The 27,893-nt window shown below is 35.9% G+C and overlaps 1 protein-coding gene across 1 annotated transcript; it reads left to right on the forward strand.

Annotated features, from left to right (window-relative positions):
- The first annotated feature begins 1,661 nt into the window (after positions 1–1,661).
- LOC149783936 (solute carrier family 25 member 32-like) lies at positions 1,662–27,507 on the forward strand. Its single transcript, XM_089932072.1, has 8 exons — positions 1,662–1,772; positions 2,557–2,743; positions 6,309–6,465; positions 10,886–10,974; positions 17,060–17,223; positions 18,218–18,334; positions 19,176–19,324; positions 22,161–27,507. The coding sequence occupies exons 2-8, from the start codon at positions 2,557–2,559 to the stop codon at positions 22,294–22,296; spliced, it is 999 nt and encodes a 332-aa protein (XP_089788198.1). The 5' UTR covers positions 1,662–1,772; the 3' UTR covers positions 22,297–27,507.
- The last annotated feature ends 386 nt before the right edge of the window (positions 27,508–27,893 follow it).

Consider the following 27,893-nt stretch of genomic DNA (forward strand, 5'->3'; position numbering starts at 1 on the left):
GTATATTCAATAAAATCACATCAATTACATGTGCAAACATTCAACCAGTACAAGGGATTTATATGCTACAGTTATATGATTATTTCTACATACATTTTCATGCATGCTGTCTTTTTTTGAAGCACATGCGTGTGCTTGAATTCACAAACTTTCCGGGGATTTTTTTTTTTTTTTTGGGGGGGGGGTACGTGTTTTGTTGGTTTTAACGTCATTTTACAGCACATGACAGGCTATACATCGCTGCAACACTATTTTGTGAAGGAAGAACAGTAAGCTACTGGTAAGCTTTGTCCCATATCCACACTGGTCGAGCTGAAACCGAAACACACGAGGACTAAGCTGAATGTTTTGAAGAAGCAGGCGCCTTAGACCACTCAGCACATCTGGATAAGACACAAGTAGTGTCATTAATACTAAAATGATATTTAAAATGCATTTTCTCACAATATAAACAAAAACAATATACATGAAATATTATACGATGTAATGTAATGCACGTGTTAAACAACGAAATGGACAAGACGCGGACCAGAAAGTAACGACAAAAAAGGTAAGGGCAAAATAATAATAATAATTATTAACAAATAAATTTCATTAATACAAAAGATATAAACTTGTACATGGACGCATTCCGACACCTTTTCATGCAAGTATATATATATATATATATATATATATATATATATATATATATATATATATATATATATATATATATATATATAACGGCTCCAATGCTTTTAGAGTTTGAGGTTGTTAATGCAATTGCCTGTATTCTTTTATCAATTGTTTTACTGCAGACGTTCTTCAACACATGCTAAATAAATTTTAGGTGCATTGGATTTAAATGCGTTATATGCAATCAATGGTCCCCAAAATGTAACAGAATCACGTACCACCTTAAATGTATATACCTTATCAGTGCAAAGCAGAAAGCTATATACCGATATACGTTACACTATAACCGTGTCGTATTGGTTGCTCTGTAAATATGACCATAATTGGAGTAGATGCATCACACGGGATTTGAGGTTTACTAAGATGTACCAAACGAATTCAGTTTGGGTCAAATACCTAACACAATACAAGACCTAAGACTCCTACTTATGTGAGCAGGATCATATATAAATATCAGTGATCTATCTGGAATTTATTAAAAATAAATCAAAAGAACAATGGATGCATGATACCGCTTAATGATATCCCCAGGTACCAATCAACCCCACCCACCCACCCCACTCACACGCAAGCAGTTGATCTTTCTTTGCATTAGAAACTACGTATCAACATTTCAGCTGAGGTCTTGTAATAGAAGAAATGAATGTCATTTCAGTTAGGGTTACATTATAAAGGAAGCAAGCAAAGAAATATGTGTTGATGTGAAAATCCATCAAAGAGGAGATTTGATCGTGGGTGTGTGGATGGGAGACAGAGTTTAATCTTCTGAAATAGTTAACTTTGTTTTTATTAGAGCTCAAATATAACTTGCAACAAAAAGACAGATGTAGTTTAGAACAAAACTAAATTTACCTTAATAATAAAAAAATATAAGTAATCCCCTTAAGCATTCCTATAAAGAAGTGCGCTGTTTTTTCTTAGAAAAACGTACTGCAGAGGACGTTAGGGTAAAGTGATTTAAGGTTCCTGGTCCATAGCTGAGTGTTCTATATAAATATCAGACGACGCAAAGATTTATGTCAATAACGGGTTGAAGAAATATGTCGATCACGCGTACATAAAAGTGGATATTTTCTCCTTTACAGTCAAAGAAAGTGAGTCATTTAAATTCTCATTACATAGATCTGAGGCTTTCCACGGAAAACAACTTCTGCATTTCGTTTTTGTTCGCATATTCAAATATATATTGTTTCCATACTTTAAGATTGTACTTGTTTACTTATTAAAATACCTGAGATTCTAATGCGAAGTGTATAATCAAGGATTATTTCTTTTTTAAACTATGGGTTGGAACAACACGATCTCTCATAAAAGTTATGTAGTCATCGTATAATTTGATTATTCGATAAATTTTTGGTTTCATTTTCTCTTTATTGTCATTGAAATATTTTGATATCATCGCCTATAAATTACCCATATGATCTTGTGAAAATTTATTTCGGCTAATTTGAAATGCATCATTTATCAATCTCTTTCAACAGACTGAATTTGTCATACCTAACATTAGTTCTCATTATATAATTTTACACTTTATGATGTCTTTCGTATGTTAAATATTTAATCAGCAGTATGAAAGGGGAAGGATATAAAGATAAGGTCATTTCTAAATTTAACCGCATTACCTGGCCCAATGTCATTTCTAAATTTAATCGCACTACCTGGCCCAACTCATGAGCCCGAAGATTGAAGAACAAGAAATAAATCAATGTTATATTTTAGGATTATTGACTTCACGTGATCATATGTTGTACTGAAATTGTTCTTGAAAGAAGAATGCCACCTTTTTACACTTACAGGACATTTAACGACAAGAATTCAAGCGGAGTTTTAAGAATAATTTTTATTAAACAAATACAGTATAACTGATCTGTCTCTTAGATGTCGACACAAATTTATGCGAAGAATGATTCAAAAGTGGTGGAAGGAGGGACTTGCCCGACAACAGTGAGGAGGAGAATATTACCGCATTATGTACAGTGGGAATATTTCGGGGCTGGTTTAGCTGGTGGAATGGTGGCTACTGCTGTTTTCCATCCTCTAGAGTTAGTCAAAATTCGACTTCAAGGTAATAATATTCCAAAGAAACCACATCAGTCTAAATAAACCGCATATAATACCTGTTCATTGTCAACCCCTTTCCGTTATGTATATGGGAAGTAGTTACTCTATAGCGAACGAAGACTGCAACAAAATCTCAAAGAGGTGCGGTGACTTTTCATCCCATATTATAGTTTCGTTCAGCGAGACCTCTAGCGTTCGATCTGTGTGATCTCAAGCATGTACGAGTGTGATTAAAAACAAAAACAAAAAACATCGGGTCCATTGATCATAACTTCAGGTTCTTTGCTAATGTCATCGGGTCCTTTGCTAGTTATTTCATGTCCTTTGCAGGGATGTCATGTGGAGAGGGTAGAAGCAGGGGCAGGGACAGGGGCAGTTTCCCCCCTCCCGAATTTGCATCCGCTGTAAAATTGATGCCCACCCCCACCCCCACCCCCAGCCGAAAAAAGTTGAAATAACGTCCCTGGTCCTTTACTCATAACATTGAATCCTTTGCTAATAACTTTGGGTCATTTGCTAATAACTTCAGGTCCTTTGCTAATAACATCGGGTCCATTGCTAATAAATTCGGGTCCTTTGCTAAAATCTTCGTGTCCTTCGATGATAACTTCGTCAGGCTTATGCTGCTACGGGGACGGCAGGAAACTATACATTGACATCTTTGAACAAAGTGCAACACAATTCGTTCATTTGACCAACTATGCAAGGTGTCAATGTGAAACTGCCAACTGGAGTTTAGGACAAAAATGTCCCTGTGTATGCGAAACATGACCTTATTTCGATAACGCAATGACGTTTGTGGTATCCTATCTTATCATTCCAGCAAATCACTTTTTCAAATTTTGGGAAAGTCTCCCTTCGTCATTTCAAGAAAAGAAAAAAAAAATCTCAGTATTTTCGCTAGAACCCCGTTTGACAGAGGTCTAATGGAGCCACCCAAGAGTCTGATTGAACGAACCTATTTCTTGAATATGCATTTACTCCATGCGTATACAAGATTTTGATCTGAATATTTAAAGTGATTCCTCATTCGACTAAAGTGAAAACTCAGTCTTCACCTTCACTAAATCTTAAAGTTTAGATCCGTATTTTGAAATTATGTTTATATAGCTACGTGATTTTTGTAAAGATATTATTGTATTAATTATATAAGAATTGAAATTTGCATTTTATTTCAAATTTGTGGTGCGTCTTGCGGGAACGACATAGTCACCTACCGCATTGAATCAAGCGGTCCTTGTAAGTGAGGCAACAAACAGCAGGTGATTCGTCCCGAAAACCCACCCGAACTATAAACAAACGGGAAAAAATGGTGTGTTTTCAGAGCGTAATAAGATAATATTTGTATCACTTACGAGGACATATTCATTTTATACGTTGAACGATTCGATCTTTGTCTCTCAGCGTGCCACAACTTGAATTCTGCTCGGTATTTGTTTTATCCTTCGCCACTTTGATGGAAATTTCAGGTCACTATTCTAAATAAATGTTCATGAGCACTTTGGAGATTTGGACCTTTAGCATTGTCCGAAATATTTAACTGCTTCGGATCATAATTATAACAGAAACTGTTCTAGCCGAGACTCACATATTCCTTCGTTTTCCTGATCGAAAGAACTGTTTCCGTAGAGTGCGCACGCGCCGTATTGAAACAAACCTTTATGATGCTGCACAGCGTTAGTCAGCCTGCGCAGGACGTCGTACTCTGTAAGACAACTGCACTTCCCATGTTATCTCGTTTACCGGTTTTCTGTCTATTTAATGAAACAAATTTGAGAAATTGTATGTGGAGGCTTTATAAATGTATTTTTAAACAAAACAGCACAACATAGACACCGAAGTTATGTTAATTCTTAGCTTATATTGCACATGAAAGTTTAGGATTTATTGGTAAAAGCTCGAAAGAGAAAATATTTAACGCATGTAAGCTACAGTAAGTTTTTTTTTTTTTTGTTTGTTCTTGGCTTTCGCTTTCATAACTTCCATCAGTCGCTTTAAACACATGGAAACATGTTTATTGACTTCGGTTAGCTTTTCACTGGTCAGTCACTGAACAACTGCCTGCAGACAAAGGCTTTGTTTGCATATTCCGACTATATGCTAATCAGTCGCTCTGTCATGCCAGATATAAATACGCTTTTCTCTAGTATGTACTTATCAGGCACCTAAGTTAGCAGCTATTTTATTTCACGCAAATTATAATAAAATGGAAACCAATTATATACAATTTAGACTGAGATGCTTAATCATTTGAGTTAATTTATTGGTCACCATGTACAGTCCTAATATTTGTTTCGTATCTGTGAAAGTCTTACCCGAATTGAATGCCTATCATTGTAGATGCACGGGGACTTCTTTTTTCATAAAGAAAACTTGTTACATACCTTGTTGTACGTATACGCCTTGGTTAAAGAGATCGCTAGAAATGATATAATAAATGTAAATGAAACATTGATGTTCAAATTGGACATAATGATATTAAACATACAGACGTATATGCAGGTATTAAATTATTTTCATTTATTCACCACTTTAAGTGGCATCTTCGCTATGCTTTGCCATCCCTCCAGTTAGCATTGTGCATACACTCTTACCAAGCATGATAGGCCTGGTATGAAAGCTATGGCTATAATATAGACGGGCAATCGAGCTGGTTTGAATTTGGCTTTTGCTTAATTTATTATGTCTGTAAAAATAAAAGACCACCATGTTTTTTACTATCTAACGAATATATATATATATATATATATATATATATATATATATATATATATATATATATATATATATATATATATATATATATATAATATTTATATGTAGAATATACATTGCACCCCACCCCCTAGATACACCAACACCATATCACCACCAGCAAAATTAATCACTGACAGGAGTATGGTCAGACAGGTTCCTATCTGGGAGATGGGGGTTGGGGGAGTATCCCTCATATAAACTGAAAACATGGAGTGGTGTTTGTTTCTGCAGGTCATATTTTGTCCTTATATTACGCATGTATGTCTGCCTGTATGATGACCGGTATGTTAGACAAATACTTATATACACAGTGATACTATACTTTTTATGCTTTCCGAAATTGTAAGAGCTCTTTTTTGGTCGGTTTTTATATTTTTTATCAGGGTTTCTTGGAATTCAGCCCTTTTGAGTCCCCTCATTGATCTGGTGAACAAATAATATTGGTATAATACTGTTTTTAAAATGGAGTTAGTTCCAAGCAGATTTTTCTTACTTTCCCATATGTAATCAAACAGATTTTGTGCTTTTAGAAGATGTTGTGTTGATGCCAGTATTTAATATGAATATAATCCATTCTTCACAGAAACAAAGTTCTATATTTTACCGAATGAAAATAAGAACTGCGTCGCAGATATTGTATGTTCTATAGCCTATTCTAAGAAAGAATTGATGTGGTTTCTTTGTGGACCGGAGTTAAGAATAGAAAAAAAGACTTTGAGTAGAAGACTGTTAGAGATTAAAGATGTTCGTTTATTTTACGACAGATCATTTTTTGGGGTTGGCAGTATTAAACAGTGCTATTTTATTTCCAGTTAATGAGGGTACTGGAGCAGCAAAACGGCCTCAGTACAATGGGGCGTTGCATGGATTTCATTCCATATACAGAAGCAACGGAGTTATCGGACTGTATCAGGGAGTTGTACCAAATGTACTAGGTACTGGAATTTCCTGGGGACTCTTTTTCTTTTTGTAAGTATTTTCTATCATGTTAGCATCTGTTACAATTATGTACCTGCTCTCAGATAACTAGATTTAAAATTCTCTTCTTCAGCGACTTTGTAGAAAAAAGAAAAGTTAATACACTTATGAAAGTTAAATTAATCATTGTTACTCCCCTGGACAATAAGAAATTATAATCTATTCTCTCTAGTCCGACGAAAGTATGTATATAAGTTTATTCATGTTATTTATCTACTTTTTACATTCATTCTCACTCTTTCCATCTCTCTTTCATTCGTTGCTTCCTTCCTACCATCTAGCCACGTAAAACCCATATTGATAGACCACCTTCTCTGCCTGCAAGACTGGTTTCCTTAGAATATAACAGATTGGCTCTCAATATAATATATCGAAAATAACTTTATATGTGGGCTCCCAGCTATGTTAGATGGTAACCACTGATGTGTTCCACCCCACCCCCGTGTTTCCGAAATTTATAAAGGCTTTTATATGCGTTCGTGTTACCCCTAAAGGTCTGTAGTGTTTTTTTTCCGTAAAAAAATAAAAAAGAATTTCGGATTTAAAAAAATATTTAGATATTATTTTGGAATTTATTGGTTGATTTTCCTAATTTGTTACTGGTCTAGGGACCCAAGATGGTTCCTTGACGTTCCCATTTTCGAAGGATTTAGGTTGTGTACTTCCCACAAGAAACAACAGTCTAAGGCTGGTACCCCCCCCCCCTTGTGATCTTTGCCAGAGATCTCCCCTCACGGTCCTGTGTTTGATGTGTGGTTAGTGATATATATATATATATATATATATATATATATATATATATATATATATATATGTGTGTGTGTGTGTGTGTGTGTGTGTGTGTGTGTGTGTGTGTGTTAGAGAATTTATAATTCGTACTCGACCTAGTAGTTAATTCTCATTTGTCTACACAGCCATTCAGCTCTGGTGGCCTAGTAATTAGAGCGTCCGCCTCGGATGCGGGAGGTCGTGGGTTCGATCCCCGGCTGAATCATACCAAAGACTTACAAAAATGGTACTAACAGCTGACTCGCTTGGCGCTCAGCATTAAGAGATTAGTGTTAGGACTGGTCGGCCTGGTGTCAGGATAATGTGACTGGATGGGACATCATGCTACACGTCTGCGGCATGATGCCCCAGTGCTAGACATCACTATAAACTGCCACACTGCAGACATAGTAGCGATATGACTGAAAAATTGTTAAAGCTACGTTAAAAATCCAAATCACATCACAACACGTCATTCCGGATTCCTATGAAAGAAATCAAGGAATATATAATTTCTTATAGATAATTATAAATATACACCAGACAGAACGAAAAGTAATATCATATCCCTGGATTCTATAGAAGAATGTTTGGTTTGATAATAGTAGGCAGAATTAATATTTCAATACAAATAATACCATCCTACAGAATAGAAAATTTTTAATTCGTACTCTACGGAGATTCGAACCCAGGTCCGTGGGTGAACGGCACCCATCGCCTTGCCTGCACACACGAGTCCATATTCCCAAACGACTAAGCTCACATCACCAAAAAATGATGTTGCTCAATATGTGCGAGTGTGTCTGCTACACACGAGTGCATTAAACGTCTATTAAGAAACATCATTTTTTGGTGATATATATTGGAGATTTACAAATTAACATGTCCGATTTCCGAGACAATCTCGAAGTCGGCTTGGGCAAGCTCCGCCGCTAATTGAAGCCATTTGTGTCAAATAAGGACAAAATATTGTTGTTGTTTTTTATATGTTTCATTGACATTTTAATCGTAAAATCTACGTATCCAGGATCAGCCGACATTTATGTCCTTAACCTAGCCTCGGGTAGTTGGTAAAAATGATTGTTTTGATGTATGTCGCCGTCTTTAGGTTTGTAAGGCGATCATTGTTGATAGCATAACTTCGGAAATGTCCTGACACGGGTGTTTGGAAATAAAATCCACTCGACACTAACCTAACCACTTGGATTTCATTCAAAGCATGATCGACGAGCCCAAAATGTAACAACCTCATGCGGTGTTCCTGATCTGTTGTTAATCTGGTAATTAACAGGAGACCGATAAGTAAATACTGCTTGGTAAACAATTAAATTGATTAAAATGCATTTAATGCAGAAAATGCGTTAGAGATTTGGATGACGTGGGGGCGGAAGCAGACATTGGAATGGACATAGCATACCCTAGAAGAACATGACAGACTGAATGATAATTTTGTAAATATTTCAACTTAGAGTTTAATCGCACCTTGTTTCCACCTCGATACATAACTAAATCTGTCTGATCGTTCTCTCTCTCACTCATGACAATACTTAGTAGAAACATATGTCCGATCGAAGCATTGGATGGTCTTTTATAGAAATAATAAAGAGTTATTCCGAGAATGGACCTCTGAGGTACCTCTTTATAACCATTTACCCATGAACTAGCCGAATTTCATATTTAGACACGTTTTTTTTCAGAGTTAATCTGTCATCGAGTTTACTTTCCATACTGACAGTCCATTATGCTGCCATAGAGTGTATTTCCCATACTGAAAGCCCATTATGTTGCCAAAGAGTTTACTTCCCATACTGAAAGCCCATTATGTTGCCAAAGAGTTTACTTCCCATACTGAAAGCCCATTATGTTGCCAAAGAGTTTACTTCCCATACTGAAAGTCCATTATGTTTCCACCGAGTTCACATCCCATATTGAAAATCCATTATGCTGCCAGATTCTGGGGGATGGGTTTTAGGGATAAACATTCCTAGTGAAGTGTGGATGTTTCCAGATCATGTCAATTGCTCCAAGTGTATTCTAGTTTTTAAACAGTTTCTATCAGACTGGATTAATAAACTACTAAATTCTAACAACTGACTGTATTTAACTAACAACTGACTATATAACTCACAACTAACTGTATAAAACTAACAATGGACTGTATATAATTATAAAAATCCAACTTGGGCTTAGGGAGATGATTTAAAAGGCTCGCGTAACCATAAACATTGATCAGATGGGACAAAACTCCGAGTGTCTAACCATGATATGAGAACTGAGACAGGGAGATATGGAAGCAGTGGAATCGGCAGACTTGAATGATATTGTATTCTTTGTGCCGACAATGATATTGAAGACAAATATCACTTTATTTTAGGAAGTCCTTTGTATACTAGCCTGCGTATAAATCTAATTCTAAATCACATTTGACATAAGCCATCCAGACACAAGTGCATCGAATTCTTAACTTTTAGAAATAAGCAAATAATATGTTCGCCGCCGAAATTTGTTTCTAAGGCGTATAAAATAAGAGATACAGCATTAATTATATGGTAATTTATTACAAACAGTGTGTATATTTGTCCATCCTTTTCTTTTCAGCTCTAGACAATTACTGATTTTGAGTTTGTTTAAAGTTGTGCGTATATCATTTGATAGCCACACACCATACCTGTAATATTTGTAGTATGTATTATGTAAGTCTGTATATGATTATGATAATAAGCTACTGAATTAAACTGCTAAGATAATCCACCATACTGATTCGGTCTGAAGTCAAGGGCAGATCTTGTTAGTGTCCAGTTAGAGCATTTTGACGTCTGCATCCTTTCTGAAAGCAGAAAGGAATGGGTGTCACGTATTGTGCAAGTAGTTCGTTCAAAGAGGCAACACTATTTCCACTGTAGTATTGTCTCTCGTGTTCCTCTCTTTGCTTTCACATCGGGGCAGCCCGATCATCATTCAACCTGAATTGGTGAACGTTCTAATAAAGGATTTATAATAAAATTGATGAGTTTTGGAAAAAAGCTGCGTCAACATACGGTCATCGTTTGCATTGTTCACAAAACATTATCTATCTATCTATCCATCTATCTATCTATCTATATATATATATATATATATATATATATATATATATATATATATATATATATATATATATATATATATATATATATATATATATAAAGAGAGAGAGAGAGAGAGAGAGAGAGGCTTCAAACTAGAGAGTAAAGGCATATCATATTAAATATGTAAATCTGACACAGGACACATATCCTATCATAAAGTGAAATGGAGTTAGAAAAACAAAAAATGAAAAAGGGAAAACCCGAGTAAAGAATCGAAACTAAATGAGAAATGCCAAGCACTTTAATTCGGGTTTTTAGAGAAGAGTTTCGTTTGTGTTGGCAGTCTCTGTATAAACAGGAAGAGGCGCATTTTCAGTTGCGGATCATTTGATAATTATATCAGTTGTAACGTACTGCCGAATTACAGAGGCATAATACAACTGTCATCTATTAGCAGTTACATAACGCTGAACATTTTAATACATTTCATTACTGTAAAATACTGTTAGCTGAAAATAAGGTAATTATAAAGAAGACATTCTGTTGTTGTTTTTTTTTTTCTTTTTTTCTTCTAGCTATAATGTTAAAAAGGCGTTGATGCAAGGTGCAGATGCAAAGCAAGCCCTTGGGCCGATGAGAGAATTTATTGGTTCATGTGAAGCTGGTAAGTAGTGTAATGTCGCTCTCTTAACAAGAGGGGTGTTTAATTGGATTTGGCTAGCGTTATCTAGGGGATGACCTCCCTCGATTATATGGCCCAGTGTGAGCTGATAGATAGAACATCAACAGAGAACTGAGCAATACTATTGGGAAGAAATAATGCAATGCGAGTCCCCTTAGACAAGAAAATAACAAAATTTAATCAAGGAAAATAATAGCGGCAACTACAATTCAATCTAAGTTATATCAACACAATTTAATAGCAGTGTCTAATTTGGATTTATTACATCAAAATAACGAGTGGTGAAAAGAGAGAAATGTCCACGACGGATTTGCATCACCTTCCTCTCGCGACCCGTGTATCACGTCTTCCGATTTTCTAGTATTACTATTCTGAACGCCTCATCTCTTCCTGAACTTTCAAGTCTTTTATTCTGAACATGTCATTTATTTCCGGACTTCTGACTTCCGTCTTCTTACTGTCCTGTCTCTCCCAGAAAACCGTTTCTTTAAAGAAAAAAATTACTCCTAAATCTTTATCCGGATCACTTTCTATACGTAAACAAAATTCCCTCACTTATGTTACTCAAAAGCATAACTAGCTATCCAAACACTGCATAAATTCTGACCTAATTCGATAGATCACCACTCTCGCTTCACAGCGACCGACCATAAACTAACACGTGAGCGGTGTATCTAACATTACCGTACCTACGTTACCACATGCTCGATTACTATTGCCTAAAATTCACAAAATTCTAGTTCACAGCAATCCATACTCTACAAGATTATTTAAACATTACAAAATCAGAAATAAACATGTGATTATCGTTAACTCACGATAATCAGTATCATCCAAACAAAGGTCATTATTTAATATAACCCTATGCAACCCTACACATATGAAAATTTGGATCACATACAATCCGTCAATTCTATCAATGAACTAGTAACTGTAAAGTTAAAGAGATAAATTGCATAACAACTCTATCATCAACAGATTTCCATGATACTGAATAAATGATGCATAATATGGATCCTAGTCATATCAAACAAATTTGCATAAAACAATCAAAAATAGGAAATTACGTGCAAAATTAAAATTGCGTACCTTAATGGTGTTCTCTTTCAGAAATTGTTCGTCCTAGCACTAAAACCTGTCTTTTCTTACAAGACAGCCACCTGGTCCTCTTTTCTTGTTTAACAAGGAAAGCACTATTCTTTTCAGGCTTCCTAGGAGCCAAACTTCTCCTCTCTCAGAGGAACTTTCGGACTAAAGAATTTCAACCAGGGTCGTCACTTTAAATCCACATTTCTTAAAAAGTGTACGCCTTAATTTACTCTGACCAATTGTACTCAGCGGTTCCTAAATATTTCTCCAGATAATCATATTTTTCGTCAGATTTTGGATAACCTAGAATCTCTGACCTACGTCGCAATCAGCTTCCCTTTGAAATGACTAGTTGACATGGGTTCATATCAAACGGTTATGATTGGTAGCTCAAATGTTTACTTTCTCAGGACAGTGTTGCGATGCCATGGTCAAATCTCAATGAGTCGTAGAGGGTGGCCTTTCAAGTTTAACACTGACATTGCGGGGGGAGAAAAGAAGAAAGGTCGAAGTGATCCTTCACAAAGATTTTTCTGGCTTAAATGTGATACAATTTTAATGCTCAGTGCATTCAACTTTAAGGTTCAATGCTTTCAAACTTCGACACTTTACAAGTAGGTAATATCCGTCTGTTAGGGCATCTGCACATCAACTGATTCTTCTTGAAACTCGAATTATTTCCGCCATGACAGTCATGTTTGAAATGACATTTTAGGAAGATGAGCAGGTGGCTTCAGTAGTTTTGGATGTGTATGCACCTCAAAGGAGATAAAGTTTGAAAAGAGAAAAGATGGATTTTGTGAAGGTTTACGTTTTCAAATTGTTCTACCTCCCCTGTCAGGTACTTATTTTGTGCAAGGCCTACCAATTCGAACGATAAACTGAGTGTGATTTTTAAACAATGCCAGAAAAACTAAACAATATAGGATTGAACGTTATTTCCAAAACTGATGAATCTCTAATGCGGTAGAAAGCCCCGTCAACAGTCCAAAACGATATAATATAAATGCTTGAATGAATCAAAGGAACTCCGTCAATAGTGGAATATGACCAACATGCCTAAATGGGTCAAGGAAACCTCGTGATCAGTGGAACAATAGGACAGAAAATGTCTGAATAGGTCAAAGAAACCCTCGCCCTCGTCATTTGTGTCGCGTGTATCTATATGCACCCCGAAATACACATTTATTGTGTGGACTTGAATAATAAAATTTGTAATGATTGTCCAGAGGAATTATTGGACATTCGTTAAAGATGCGGTTTATATAACAAGCGTATATTCTATACTTTAAGAGCATTGAGCTCTTTCCTTCGGCTATTAGTGTTAAAGATCTTTTCTAGAATTTTCAAATGTTACCTTTCATATTTCGACTTGTAAGATTTTCTATTCATACATTTATTTACTGACATATAGTGAGCTATTCAGGTCCATGATGATGAAATTATATAATTGTTGTTATCATTATTATTACTAATTATTATTATTGTTATTGTTGTTGTTACATACATCATAACAGGGATTCAAAGGTGCAAAACTGTGTTCTATAAAGTCCTTGTTATCAGGTTGATTGCTCAGACCCTATTCTCAAATATTTCCGCAAACTGAATTTGAACGTTGGAGTAAACTACGTACATAAGCCTTAACTCACGTCTCCACTCCCACCCTGCAGATTAAATCCACAAGACCTGATCACAACATCCATTGCTCATACATGTGTAATCTTATATACATACTGACTTGTTACTGGTACTATGTTTACTTGTTGTCGAAATAAATGCTTTTCATACATATATTATAGTGTTTGTAATGTTGAATAAATGTTATGGGCGAGACGGAAGTAGAATGGGGAAAGCTTGCGAGCGCCATGTGCTTCGGGCTAGACCAGGATCCAGCGGTTCGAATAATATAATTTATTTATTTTGCATTCTTGTGTATTTAGTCATAGATTTTATTTTAAGCGGTTGTTCCCATAATTACAGCAAGTACGTATGTTTGAAGAACTTTATTCTTAATTGAATCGTACATAAATACATAATAGTGTAATAAATCAATTTCTATTCAAATGGAACTGAAAAGAATTTTTGCCGAGAGCCCAGCGTGACATATTTATGTTTGACGGCAATACGATAGTTAATTATCTTGAATATAACATTGTTAAATAGAATTGCTCAAGCATTGTTCAGTTGACAATAACTCGATGACAAAGAAGTTTGGTATATTTGAGTTTCACGAGGCATTATATCAGACCAATGGCCTGCGACCCATTGGACTTGAATAAGCTTTGAAAAAAACTAGCTAATTAACAGCAAATAAGCATTAAAAGAGGGAAAGAAACTGAATACAGAAACCATGGCCTATAAATTTGATTTGTCTGTCGGGCAGTCTGTCAATCCGTCCGTCTGTCAATCGATCAAAACAAGCGATATCATCCGTGTTGTCATAGGGAGTAGGGGTTATTATGATTAGAAATGCTTTCAGTACCTACCATTTTCGTAGAACATTTGGGAACAATATTTTTCAGGAGTAATTTATTGCAAAAGGAAATAATCTTGATGTTGAAATATTCTTCGTTTGCAGATAATATCTTGTTACCGTCTTATTTTGTAATGAGAATTATCGAACGTAATATATTTTTATATATTTTTACGGTCATGAGAAGTACTACATAGTTCGGACACTGTGATCTACATTTAACACACTTGGTCTGCACTGAGTTTTACATATAGCACAGTCTCTCATACTATGCGTTCCAGTCCAATGACCACGAACATGTCAAAAGGGAAACTTTGTGCACTATATTCGACATTTTACACGCTGCATAAGGATATTCTTCCTTTAGTGAAACTTACCTATCTAAAAACATCAAATTTTAAGTTTCACGTGTCATGATCATAGCTTGCCTTGCGAGAGGTGAGCTGCCGGTAAAATGTGTCACGAACATTATAGTTGCTTTTAAACCTTGTGTCTTGCTTAAATGTAGTTTCGTTACTACTTAATTTGTGAGTTAAATGGATTTCAAAACATATATCTCACATTCTTTGTATCGGGCATGACTATATCGGAGAGAGTAGGAACCTCCAAATTAGAGACTTCTCAGTAAAGACAAAGGGAAATCACCGTTATTAGAGCCATGCACGTGAGAGGGACAATGAAAACGATATGTTAGTTAAGTGCATACTATGATGAGCTTCGTCTTAATTACCGTTACCCAAAAAATAATGTGCAAACCCCACATTAGGGATGGGCGGATAATACACTATATGGTGAAACAAGGTGCCCCATTGATTTTTTGTTTTGCTGATTGTCTCACCTGTTGAGAACAATTCGGACAGGACTGGGGTGAAGCAGGTTGCCCACCATGGGGTGCCACTTAGGAGGTTACTTTACAATTAATGCAGAAGCCCTATGTAACTATTTGTATAAATTTTCAGCCAAGGCGGCGTAAACAAGTCCAAAATACTATGTAATTTGTTTACATCAGCTATATGTGGGTTACATCGATGCAAAAACAATCTGATATATTTGTTGGGTTAATCGTGTAATAAAATATGCAATAATGATTATTTTCATTTAGTTGTCTTATTGGTGTAGGTGTAAATTAGATTTAACATGCGAAAAACATGGCGTCTGCTGTAAAGAGATTAAGAGCTATAAACAGGAACTTTTATTACATGTATAAAGACAGCTCTGGTGGCCTTAGTCGTTAGATGGTCCACCTCGGATGCGGAAGTTCACGGGTTCGAACCCCGGCTGAGTCATATCATATATTTACAAATATTGTGCTAACAGCTGCCTCGCTTGGCGCTCAGCACTGAGAGGTTATTGTTAGGACTGGTCGTCCTGGTGTCAGGATAATGTGACTGGATGGAACATGACGCTACATCTCTGCAGCATGATACCCCAGTGCGAAACATCACAATAAACTGCCACACCGCAGACAGCGTAGTGATATGACTGAAAAAGTTGTTAAAGCTACGTTAGAAATCCAAAGCACACACACACACACACAGACACAGGTATCAACAAGACTTGCAAAAGAATATATAGGATCTGTCTCCGTGATTGTCCTATACTTATAATTTTGATAAGGATTATGATTGATTAAGTTTGAACGCTGCATCGTGTGCAAGGTTTTAATGTGTTATGGCGAAGTAAAGTGCAAGTGAATAAACAATTATTTTCAACACTGCATAAACACTTGCAAGGTTGTATTGTCTTATTGCCAGTGAGGTGAATTGTCATTCATTGCTTAACGTTTAACAAAAAGATGTGAAAGGTTTCTCTGTTTCTAAGTAACTGAAGTAAAGTGCGTTTAACAAGATACACAGTGGCGGTCAGCACAGTGAGGTCTGGACAGAATGTGTGTTATGTCTGTGTGTGACTTAGATTTTTAGCGTGGCTTTAACTATTTTCCAGTCATATCGCTACGATGTCTGCAGTGTGGCAATGTAAAGTGGTGTCTAGCACTGGGGCATCATGTTGCAGACATGTAGCATGATGTCCCACCCAGTCACATTATCCTGACACCAGACCGACCAGTCCTAACACAAACCTCTTAATGCTGAGCGCCAAGCGAGGCAGCTGCTAGTACCAAATATGTATGTCTTTGGTATGACTCTGTCAGGGATCGGACCCACGACCCCCGCATCCGCAGCGGACGCTCTAACCACTAGGCCACTGAGGTGAATTGTCATTGATTGCTTAATGTTTAACAGTAAAATGTGAAAGGTTTCTATGTTTCTATGTGTCAAAGCAATTGAAGAAAGTGCTTTCAACAAGACACACCTTGGCGGTCAGCACGGGCTGGTCTGGGCAGAATGAAGAACCTCTCTTTTCTCTGAGCTATTATGACACAATTAGCACTGAATTGCTCCACTTACAAAGGATAAATAGTTCCTCTCCAAACGCTTGATTATCTCTAAACTGCTCACACAATTAGCGTAGTCACTTATCAGTAGATGTTTCTTTATGTTTCAGGTCTATTGGCCTTAACACTCACCAGTCCTCTCTCGGTTGCAAAGACAAGAATTTGTCTTCAGTACAACGAGCCAGCAACAGGAACTGCAAAAGACGTATACAAAGGAACAATTGATGCTTTGTTTAAAATTTATAATATGGAAGGAGTACGAGGACTCTTCAAGGTTCGTGTTTTGTTTGTCTTGCAGCAACTGTTGCGTAATGCGGTATGAACTCCATTTTAAAGCGATGCACTTAATAGCTTCCACGGGCAACACAGTAATGAAAGTATCATTAGATGTATGCTTATTTCTTCAGTTGCACATTGCCCTTATATTTGTGGTATAAACATTTTCTTTCATTGAAGAAAGCCAGCAATTATATTAGACTGTAAAATGACATAGACGTTCCTGTTACATTCATTAATGTAAATGTTAAATGCTTGAGTAAGAGAGAGGACGTATGTTGCGGTATGGTGGATGATACTTTCTTGGCATAACCTTAAAAAAAAAACCGAGGTAGTCCAATCATAAAATAGACACATTTAGTATACAGCAGTTCAGCAAATAGTTAACGAACCAAAGAGTAGTTTGAAGTGTTTAAAATTATCTGACTTTGATGTGGTAATATGTGTTTGTTGTTGTAATATGAGTTTGGTGTTCTAATATGTTTTGGTGTTCTAATATGTGTCTTGGTGTTCTAATATGTGTTTGGATTTCTAATATTGATGTTCTAAAATGTGTCATACTCATGCATCGTGTATTAACACAATGGGGTTAAATACATTGAAACATGATATGCTTACAAAAAATAACAGAAACGTCAAACACCAGAAAGGAAGAGATGCCTAAGCATCAACTGCACTATGTATTAAACACTGAGTTGAAGAAACGTTTCCAGAATTATTTGATAGTTCAAAGCAAAGAGGTTTCCAAAAGATAGAATAAAAATTATACAATGAGTTTTATTTGTGTTGCAGTAACAAATGCAAGTTTACTGTTTCATATGTCACTTACTTAAATAAACGTTTACAATGTATACAAAAATGTATACTTACGTCTGAAACATAAGTCAAAATCATCAGAAATGGTTATAGTTAGATTATTTCATGATGTTTTCCTAAACACCGCCTGTTTAAAGGTACGTAATGCATACTGCTATTTTAATCCTCTCCTTTAGGGTTTTATTCCTGGTGTACTTGGGGTCACACATGGTGCCATACAGTTTATGATTTACGAAGAGATGAGGAAATACAGCAGTACACAGTATATACACGGAACTGTGGACACTAGACTTGTAAGTAGCAAGGAATATGGAACGTACCTAGTTCAAGTTGATTCAAATTTTCATTTGTTTGTTGGGGGGGGGGGGTGTCATAGATTGTGCTGAGAGGATCAAATTCAGCAACAATGCTGCCTGTTGTTTTCTCAAAATTGTTCTATAAAAAGAAAAAGTAAAATGTGCGCAATATAGTTGTCACACTAGTCTAGTTCTCGTGGCTTGGTGCCAAACGTGAAACTCCAGAATGAGGCTTTCCCAAGATTTGGGAAAAAATGATTTTATTGATTGGTTAGATGAAGTGAAGTAATAATTTATAGTGATGTTGTGATGAAGTCATGTTGCACGTTGACAATGACAGTTTACTTCGCTTACTGATACACGCTTTCAGCACGCCAACTTTATATGACGTTTAATGATATCCTTTTAACGGTATCAAATAATTTTGTCTTCAATGATTTCAAGACAGAATGTCTAGAGATGGTTTGTGATACTGAGAAAAATGTATTTGTAGTTTCGCTTGTACAAAGTTTGTCCGGGTCACGTTCTATTGATAACAGTGATTAATGGAGCAATTTAAATTGCAGAGATCTGCTGGAATCACGTGATAGCTTGATTGCACGTGAAAATTGATTGAACGAGAATATTGTTTCACGTGAATAAGATTGGTAAGACATGGGTATAACAGTTATGTCAGTGACAAAGACAACTGGGTCAATTTTAATGTTTTGTGTTATGTTTTGCAAGTATGACGCGTGGGATGTTGTTGTACTTCCAAGAGAATAAACTTTGAAGTGTGATTTTGTATGACATTGGCGGCATATGTAATGGTCAATTTATTTATATCGTTTCATTTCAGTCAAAAGTCACTGAATATTTCACATTCCCCGCAATCTCCAAGTCGTTAGCTGTGTTGGTGACTTATCCGTTGAATGTGATAAGAACTCGACTTCAGGACCAGCATAGAAATTACTTTGGAGTTATGGATGTGGTCAAGCAAACGATAAAGTAAGTTGCAGTTAAAGTAAGGTCATCATCACTAGCCAAAGTTTATATGACTCCTTGCTAATTCTCACGTCCAGTACGTGTGCATATTGCCAAAACCGGAAGAAGTTTCCTTTTTTGACCCACCGAAGTATTTCTTGTTTTACTTAATATAATATATGCAATAGTATATAGGACTCATTGTGACCGTTCGTACATCCTTCTCTCTCTCACAAACAATCTTGTAAATGCAACAAATCCAGTGGATTTCGACGGATCGCTGTGAAATTTGGTTCATATTGTTTTTATTTCCTTTTATACCAAATCGCACTTCTGCAATTGTTATTGTTGATTTGATTTATAGTTTGATATGATGTAAACATGTAGGCAATGCGGTTGCCATGAAATCAGTCTCACATTGTTCAGTGAGTTTCCTGAAACTTGTCGCACAGTGTTCAATGAGTTACCATAAAATCAGTTTCACAGTGTTTAATGAGTTACCGTAACACCAGTCTCACACTGTTCAATGAGTTACTATGAAACTGTTCGCACAGTGTTCAGTGAGTTACCCTGACACCAGTCTCACAGTGTTCAATGAGTTACCATGAAACTGGTCGCATAGTGTTCAATGGGTTACCTTGACACCAGTCTCACAGTGTTCAATGAGTTAAGATGACACCAGTCTCACAGCGTTCAATGAGTTACCATGAAACTGGTCGCACAGTGTTTAATGAGTTACTATGAAACTGGTCGCAGTGTTCAGTGAGTTACCTTGACACCAGTCGCATATTGTTCAATGTGTTACCATAACACCAGTCTCACAGTGTTCAATGAGTTACCATAAAACTGGTCTCGCAGTGTTCAATGAGTTAGCATAAAACTGGTCTCACAGTGTTCAGTTAGTTACCTTGACACTAGTCTCAACTTTACATGAATTAGCACGAAACGTTTAAAATGATATCATCATGATCTAATGTGTATATAAATAAATAAATAAATAAATAAATAAATAAATAAATAAATTTGCTACCACAGTTAGTACTGGACTTATTGCACTTTTTGTCTTGAATCTGATTTTAATTAGAGTCAGACAATGTGAACAAAACATGTCGTGCAGCTTTTAAATGAATTGCTGTTAAACTTGGTTGCTATTCTGAACATCTACTTATGTTATGATATAACTGAATCGGTATGTCTCCATTTCCTTTTCCGGACGATAAACTAACATCTGCTGCCATCAAGCTTTGTGGATAACTTGCAGCTGGGGTAACGGAGATTGTGAATACAGTCAAACCTCAAGATTACTGCAACATAAATAAGAAAAGAGTTTTACGCACAATAACATTAGTTGTACATCAGAGACTTGAGACCAAACTTTGTAGATGTTTTGTACTTTATACAGTAAACCAGCTTATTGGTTTAAAGGCCAAAAGGTCAAAGGTTATTGTGACAGAAATACAAATAAATAGTTATGCAACAAATGTTCAATTCTCACTCATTAACCTTCTCCAAAGTATGTGGATATCTTACACATAGATAAGGAAGAAAGTTATCGATTTTGGGTCAATCTAAAAATAAATGGTCCTTACAAAATATTTTTTACTGTGAGACCGCGCTCCTTAACCTACCTTGGAGGAGGACTACAAGTAAGGTATGGAAGAGCCAGTTTGGAGCCAGTTAGAACGAGCTGGGAACTTGATATGTGACATTTCGTCACAGGCCTGCTTCTTGAACTCTTCAAGTTACATTAAAGGGAAATACGTGTATCTTACAGGCTTTCTTAACAAACAAAAACCCCACTCAGATTTACGATTGAAATATAGCAACAAGACCGTCCCTTAAACTTTGAACAGATTGCTTTTCCTGTATTACTTACCAAAACCCATCAATTTAAATACATGTACTAAAATGTTTATTGAAAAAACACAGATAGTTAGAAACAGTTACTCATTCAAATGAAACCTTTAAAGGGGAGACATAATATGCTTCCCTCCATGAGGCATCCTCGTAGGCAGAACATTTTTAGTGCCATGCATCGAGATGTGTGAGCTATATATTAATCTCCTTTCAAATTATACATATCTCCGTCTTTGCAACCATTGCATGTAAATGATGCTTTATTGTTGAGAAATTGTATATTGCACGCACTTGTGCCTGTAAAGGTTTGATTTTCATCTTTAATCTTACAGAGTTATTGTCCTTTTGCATCCAGTTTTAAATTTCGAATGCAATGGGTTCTTATAACCAGTAGAAACAATTAAACATATCATGTTGCAATGTGATGTTTATATAGTCTCAGGAACACATATGTGCCTTCGCGGGGTTAAGTCTCCAATTCCACAGAGTTGTAGACCTTGTCAAGTAATTTCACAGCTTCACTTTGGATGTTGCATGTAAACTGCATGCCTCCTGAAACATTCAGCATAATCGGATCGAACTTTTGTATTAACATTATCTCATTAACACAGATATGATTTTATAAGGCCCAGAAGTAGGACGGGTAATCAGACCACATGTGGGCTACATCCCCACCCACCCCGTTCACCTTTGCACCATCCACCATCATTTCAGACGCCCAAAAGGGTACACAACTATACATCTTTAAAGTCTAGTCTCGTCGGCCATCAGCAGGTTAATCGTATACATCAAGACCAAGTAACTGTACCCATGGTAGGGCTCAAAACTTAGGTATGGAACAGGCCCATTTTATTTGGGTTAGGGATTGCCACGGGTCAGGTTCATTATAATTTTGTAATGAAGTGACGTGCCATAGTCTCAGTATCGCGTTCTGATGTTGATGATATATTTTTATTCGCAAATTTGATGTACATGTTTTGTTTTTGTTTTTATCTCGGTTTAGGTCAGAGGGGCCGAGGGGTCTGTACAAGGGAGTATGCGTGCATTTGTGCCAATCAATACCAAACATATGCATTGTCTTTACCGCGTATCAGTATATCACAAACCGTGCTATGCAAGACACCACGATGGACGAATGAAATGCCTGATATTAAACCAACAACGTCTCAGAGTGTAGCTGCAATGATGTCTTGGAAAGGATAGTAACTGAATTTGCCGAAGTTCAATGGTTTTTAGCTCTTTGTGCATATATATTTGCATTCAACATATTTGTCGCTACTTTGCAAGTGTTTACACGTCGGAAGACAACGCAGATACCGAAACCATTTAACATGCCAGCTACAAAAGACAATAGCTATAATTTAGTTAGCTTAATACTGATTGACAGATCTGTTATGTAGAAACATTGTCAACATATAACCTTGAAAATGTGCAGTGATGAAACAAACGCCATGATAATTCATTCCTATTTAATATGAATTTAATTTAATTTTTAATTTTAATAATAGTGTCATAATTAATCATTGTCAGAGCCAAACGTTGCTGAAATTAGGCTGATTAAAAGCACATATATGACTGTGCACAACTCTACTGCGGCTTGAGAGAGCTGTTATTGAAGAGCAATGATTTAAATATTTCTATGGATCTTTATATTCCAGCACAGACATCTGGATGCAATCCTTCCAGTATGCTATTTTGGAAGTGGACACAGATAATGGACTTACATAAACTCTACCTTGTAAAACGTACGTTTCATCAATGGTTTGGGGATTAAATTTCACTAGTATTCGCATTGAATCTTATACATTTTCATTTATGCTAATCTGAGGAGTAAACTGATGTTCAGCTGTTCCGGTTTGAATCTTGGTAATCACTGCCATTTAGCAGCTTTTTAGTGATTATATTCGTTGTAAAGAATATTTTATTTTTCATTTATTTTCTTAACTTTTTAAAATTCTTCTATATTTAAGCCTTGAAAATTTGATTGTTTAATCGACTCGTCTAAATCAAAAATCAAGCTAACTTACGAGCATAATTATTCTTCCTGTACTTACTTGTTGTATTAATTTGTATAATGCTATGATATTCGATGTTTCAAAGACTGTTACGGAAACTTTGTTAGCGTCCAGTCGAGCTAAGAAAACACAGTGCTTGTTAAAACGTTTGGCACGCAAAAGCTCCATGGAATACAGTTGTGATCGAGGTAGAAATAAAATCTCGAGCATTTTATATCAAGGTGTACAAAAAGAAATTACTAGAGTAGTGTAGTTCATATAAACATGAATTGCCTACAAAGGTTGGAAGAAAGAAAATTAAACTGTTATATATCGTCCATTTATAGTTCTGATAGACATGCCATTGCAGTTTTATTGCAATATTAACAATAGGTTTTCGTTATGAGTTTCACCATATCAATGTTAATTATTATCGAAAGACACGTGATTGTACTTGAATATACGAATGCATGTAAGAATCGGATTTAGTACTGTTTCTGCATAGCACAATCGGTTTTATGCAAACTATGACATTTGTTTTTCTTGTAGAACGCTGTTTAAGCATAACATATATTCAAACTTTTGTAATATATACATGTGTGTGTATGTGTGTGTGTGTGTGTGTGTGTGTGTGTGTGTGTGTGTAGTTACCACATATATATTGTCTTGACCTATATTCATGAAAGTACATGTATTAATTCAGTCGTTTATATAATCATTTAACGCTTTCCTTTAATTTTGTCATTATTAATTATAATCGTCAAGGGTTCAAACGTATCTACCTAAACATTCCGCCATGGATACGTGGTATAAAAGGGTAATGCAGTTGGATTTGAAAGCTGGTTGAAATAGCATAGAATCAATACATATGATTATGTCTTCAATGTAATTATAAGAGTAGTTGGCATTTGAATTGAAAAGAAGCATATATGTTTTCGTACAAATAAAGTTACGGTAACTACAGTAACAAATATATTCATTCAGGTGCTTCTCTCATGAAGCTTTTCTCTTCATGTTAAGAGTTCCATGCTACAATTGAGTTACAAGTCTTACTCGCAGGGCCGGTCTTAGGCTGATTGGACCGATTTGGTCCAATCGGGCCCCGCCCTCACAAGTGCCCCGTGCGTTAGTAATGTTTTAAAATATATATCGAGAGAATGTAATTTTATAGCGATGGAAGAAACTTTGAAGTTCTATATAACATAAACCTTGTTTAAGTTTGTTGATCCAAAACGGACCCTGTGTTTGCTAATTGTTGTTGTTGTAGGGTTTAACGCCATTTTTCAGCACACGATAGGCTATACATGGCGGCCAGTATTAATGGTGGCGGAAGAAACCGGGAAACCCGCGGAAAGAACCACCGACCCTCGAGAAGCAACTGGCAAGCTTTCTCACATACCCACATTGGCCGAATCCGAGACTCGAACCCACGCAGACAGAGGAGAGATGGCAGTGATCCGTAACGGTGAGCCCTTTAGACCACTAGGCAACTCGGGGCCTGTGTTTGCTAAGGCCGTTCCTTCTTACACGAAATTGACAAAATCAACATTTTCAAGTAAGATTTAGAATCGAGTTTAGAATTTGACTTGGGTGTGATTCCCCTGAGTTACAAACATTTCGCTGATATAAATCCCAACCCTATTCAAAATTATGTTGTAAGGATCATTAACTTCATAACTTCACAGACCACTATAAGGCATAATCTTGACTTCAAACTGGGTTTGAATGTAAGAAATATCTGTAATCTTGGGGGTAAGTCTTTACTTAGTGAATTTGTCATCAATAAAGCCTTCTCAGTTAGTAATTGTTCTCATCAAAATTACATCCTAATGTCACGATGTTGGATTCCATTTTGTCAATTTCTTAATAAGTGCAACATTTGTGACAGTCGTTCACTACCTCATAACGTTAAGCCAATGAATTCAGTGCTGAAACTAGGTCAGATTTTCTGGGAAATGTAGCTTCTTCCTCTAATCACTAAAATCATGAAGTTTGAACTCACAATGAAATATTGTTCGGGTTGGCAAACGATTTTCCATTCGAGCGTAAACTTAAACTTTGTATGTATGTATGTATGTATGTATGTATGTATGACATTTTCCTAAAAATGCATGGAAAAAGTTTTAACCTGTTAAAAGAACCCTGATATCTGATAATATAAAAATATACTCCAATTATTCGCGGTAAGATTCATTTTCAAATGCCGACATATAGGTTTATCAAGCTATATATTCCATCGTTAGCATCTTTGTAACTCGCACCTAAAGTGTCAGATATGTGTGGCAAGTATTTCGGAAAATATGTCACGCGCTATTTGCCAAGTGAATCAGATATCGGAATAGTTCTAATGTCATCGCACAGTGTGACAGTACAGAATGTGTTGCGATCATTGTCCCAAAGTCGACTGAGACGATAGTGATTCGATCTCCACTCCAGTTTGAAATTGGACAGTTTTCCTCGGCTTTGTCGGGTCTCGTGAGTCCTAAGACGTGTTTCTTGACCTTTTTATTTTTGTTTGCTTTCAGCTGAGATTAAAAAGTATTTTGTTAACACTCTGCACAATCTTTGGGTTTCCTAAGATAAATCACATGCAAAACAGACCAATGGATATTGCAAAACCCTCTGCTGTGCCTTGTCTGCTGCTGGTGAAGTTATTAAGAAACACTATTATAGATTACATTTGCAAACGGGGAATGGGGTTACTATTAAAACATGGACTTCTAATTCAAATGTGGAAGCAGTAAGATATTTGATGAGGCAATATGGCATAGCTTTGCCAGTGAGGAAAATAAAAGACCAGAAATTAAAAAGTTATCTTTAAAAAACAGAATATGAAACCTACAAAAAACTGCAAATGTTTCCAAAAGCATTTATGCAAATGAGATCATGTTAGTGATTTTATATTTAAATTGTCCACATTTTAGCGTACCTGTGTGAAATACATGGGTTCTTATCTTGCAACGCTTTTGTCCTCGTGTTTGAGTAAGAGAGTGTAGACATCCAGTTAGTGGTTAAGTTTTGACTGTAGCGAATACGAATTAAATATGCATTTTGATTTCTCTTCTGTGTGTACATCAACATACACCTCACTGTATTCTTAATACATTTCAACCAGTTGTATGAAAGTAGTTTTTACTACATTTCTACTCAATTGTATGGATGTAATTCTTAATATATTTCTACCGATTGCATGAAGATATCTCTTAATACATTGCTAGACAATTGTATGAATATAGTTCTGAGCACATGTATACCTAATATTATGAATGTAGTTCTCTATGGATAAAATTTTAATTTTAAGATTTTAGTTTCTACGATTACTCTGTATAGGGAACAGGTTCAATTTCGTGTTACGGGTTTTGTGCATGACTTGTAAGAAGAAAATGTGCAATGTCTTATTAATTTTTTTTTGTGCGTTAAATAAAATATGACTGACTTTAAATACATTTCTACCAAATGTTGTCTATTGTTACTATTTCTTGCAAATGAATGGGAGAAACGAACAAAGTGTTGTGCATACGTATTTTTTCTTCGTTTGTATGCTGGAGATTTCAGCATGTATGTGGTTCAAACGAACATGTATTTTTACATCATTATCATTGTCATGAGTACATGGATACCATTATAATAATTGCTTATAGGTCAACGTTTTGAATAACCTGCCACTAACCTGTATCCTTTAAATGATATAAACGTCACTAAATTATTATAAAGTCTAAAGGTTTTGAAAGCTATTTCTTTACACTCTAATAAATTTACGGGAGGGCACATGCTCAAATTTTTTCGTATCACTTTAGCTATGAATTTAAACCGGTGTAGTCACTGATGTTTCGGATGAGAAACGCATTCTTTTTAAATACGTGCTGCAGAGACAATTGAATAGATGACCACTATGGTTTGAATAGATGAACACTATGGTTAGAAAGTTTAGGTTACTCACGTGACATCAGTGACCACTATGGTTTGAATTGATGACCAGTATGGTTTGAATAGATATACACTATGGTTTGAATAGATGACCACTATGGTTTGAATAGATGAACACTATGGTTTGAATAAATGAACACTATGGTTTGAATAGATGAACACTATGGTTTGAATATATGAACACTATGGTTTGAATAAATGAACACTATGGTTTGAATAAATAAACAATTTTGTTTGAAGACATAAGTGCAATGCTCACGTTTACATATCGATGTGTCAGATTTATTTTGAAATGTTTTTGCTTCACCATTTTTTGAAGAGGGCAAGCTGCTCATGCCGCCATGCACGGCATGCTCAACATTTTCGAGCCGTTGAATATTATTTATATTTATATCGAGTCTACACATTAAAATTACTTTTAAGTTTGTTGACATTCTTCTTTTCTTTATTTCCTGTCCCACTTGGTAAGCTATTTTCCAATCTCCAGTCGGCTAGACAAGAAAACTGATAATTTTGCACTCACATGCATCGTGTGTGTGTGTGTGTGTGTGTGTGTGTGTGTGTGTGTGTGTGCGTGTGTGTGTGTGTGCGTGTGTGTGCTTTATTGTTGTTTTTTGTCACTGTTTGTTATCTTCAGAAGAAGTCATAAATCTTCCACTAGTTAAATGAGTTGTCAAAAAGATCACACAAATGACACAGAAAAATTAGTAGAGCAAATGCACTACACCTCTTACACTAGTACTAAACATCTTACACTAGCACTACACTTCTTACACTAGTACTACACCTCTTACACTAGTACTACACCTCTTACA

This window comes from Sinohyriopsis cumingii, chromosome 14 (assembly GCF_028554795.1).
Source record: "Sinohyriopsis cumingii isolate HCF-2022 chromosome 14, ASM2855479v2, whole genome shotgun sequence".
In the NCBI taxonomy this organism is placed as follows: Eukaryota; Metazoa; Mollusca; class Bivalvia; order Unionida; family Unionidae; genus Sinohyriopsis; species Sinohyriopsis cumingii.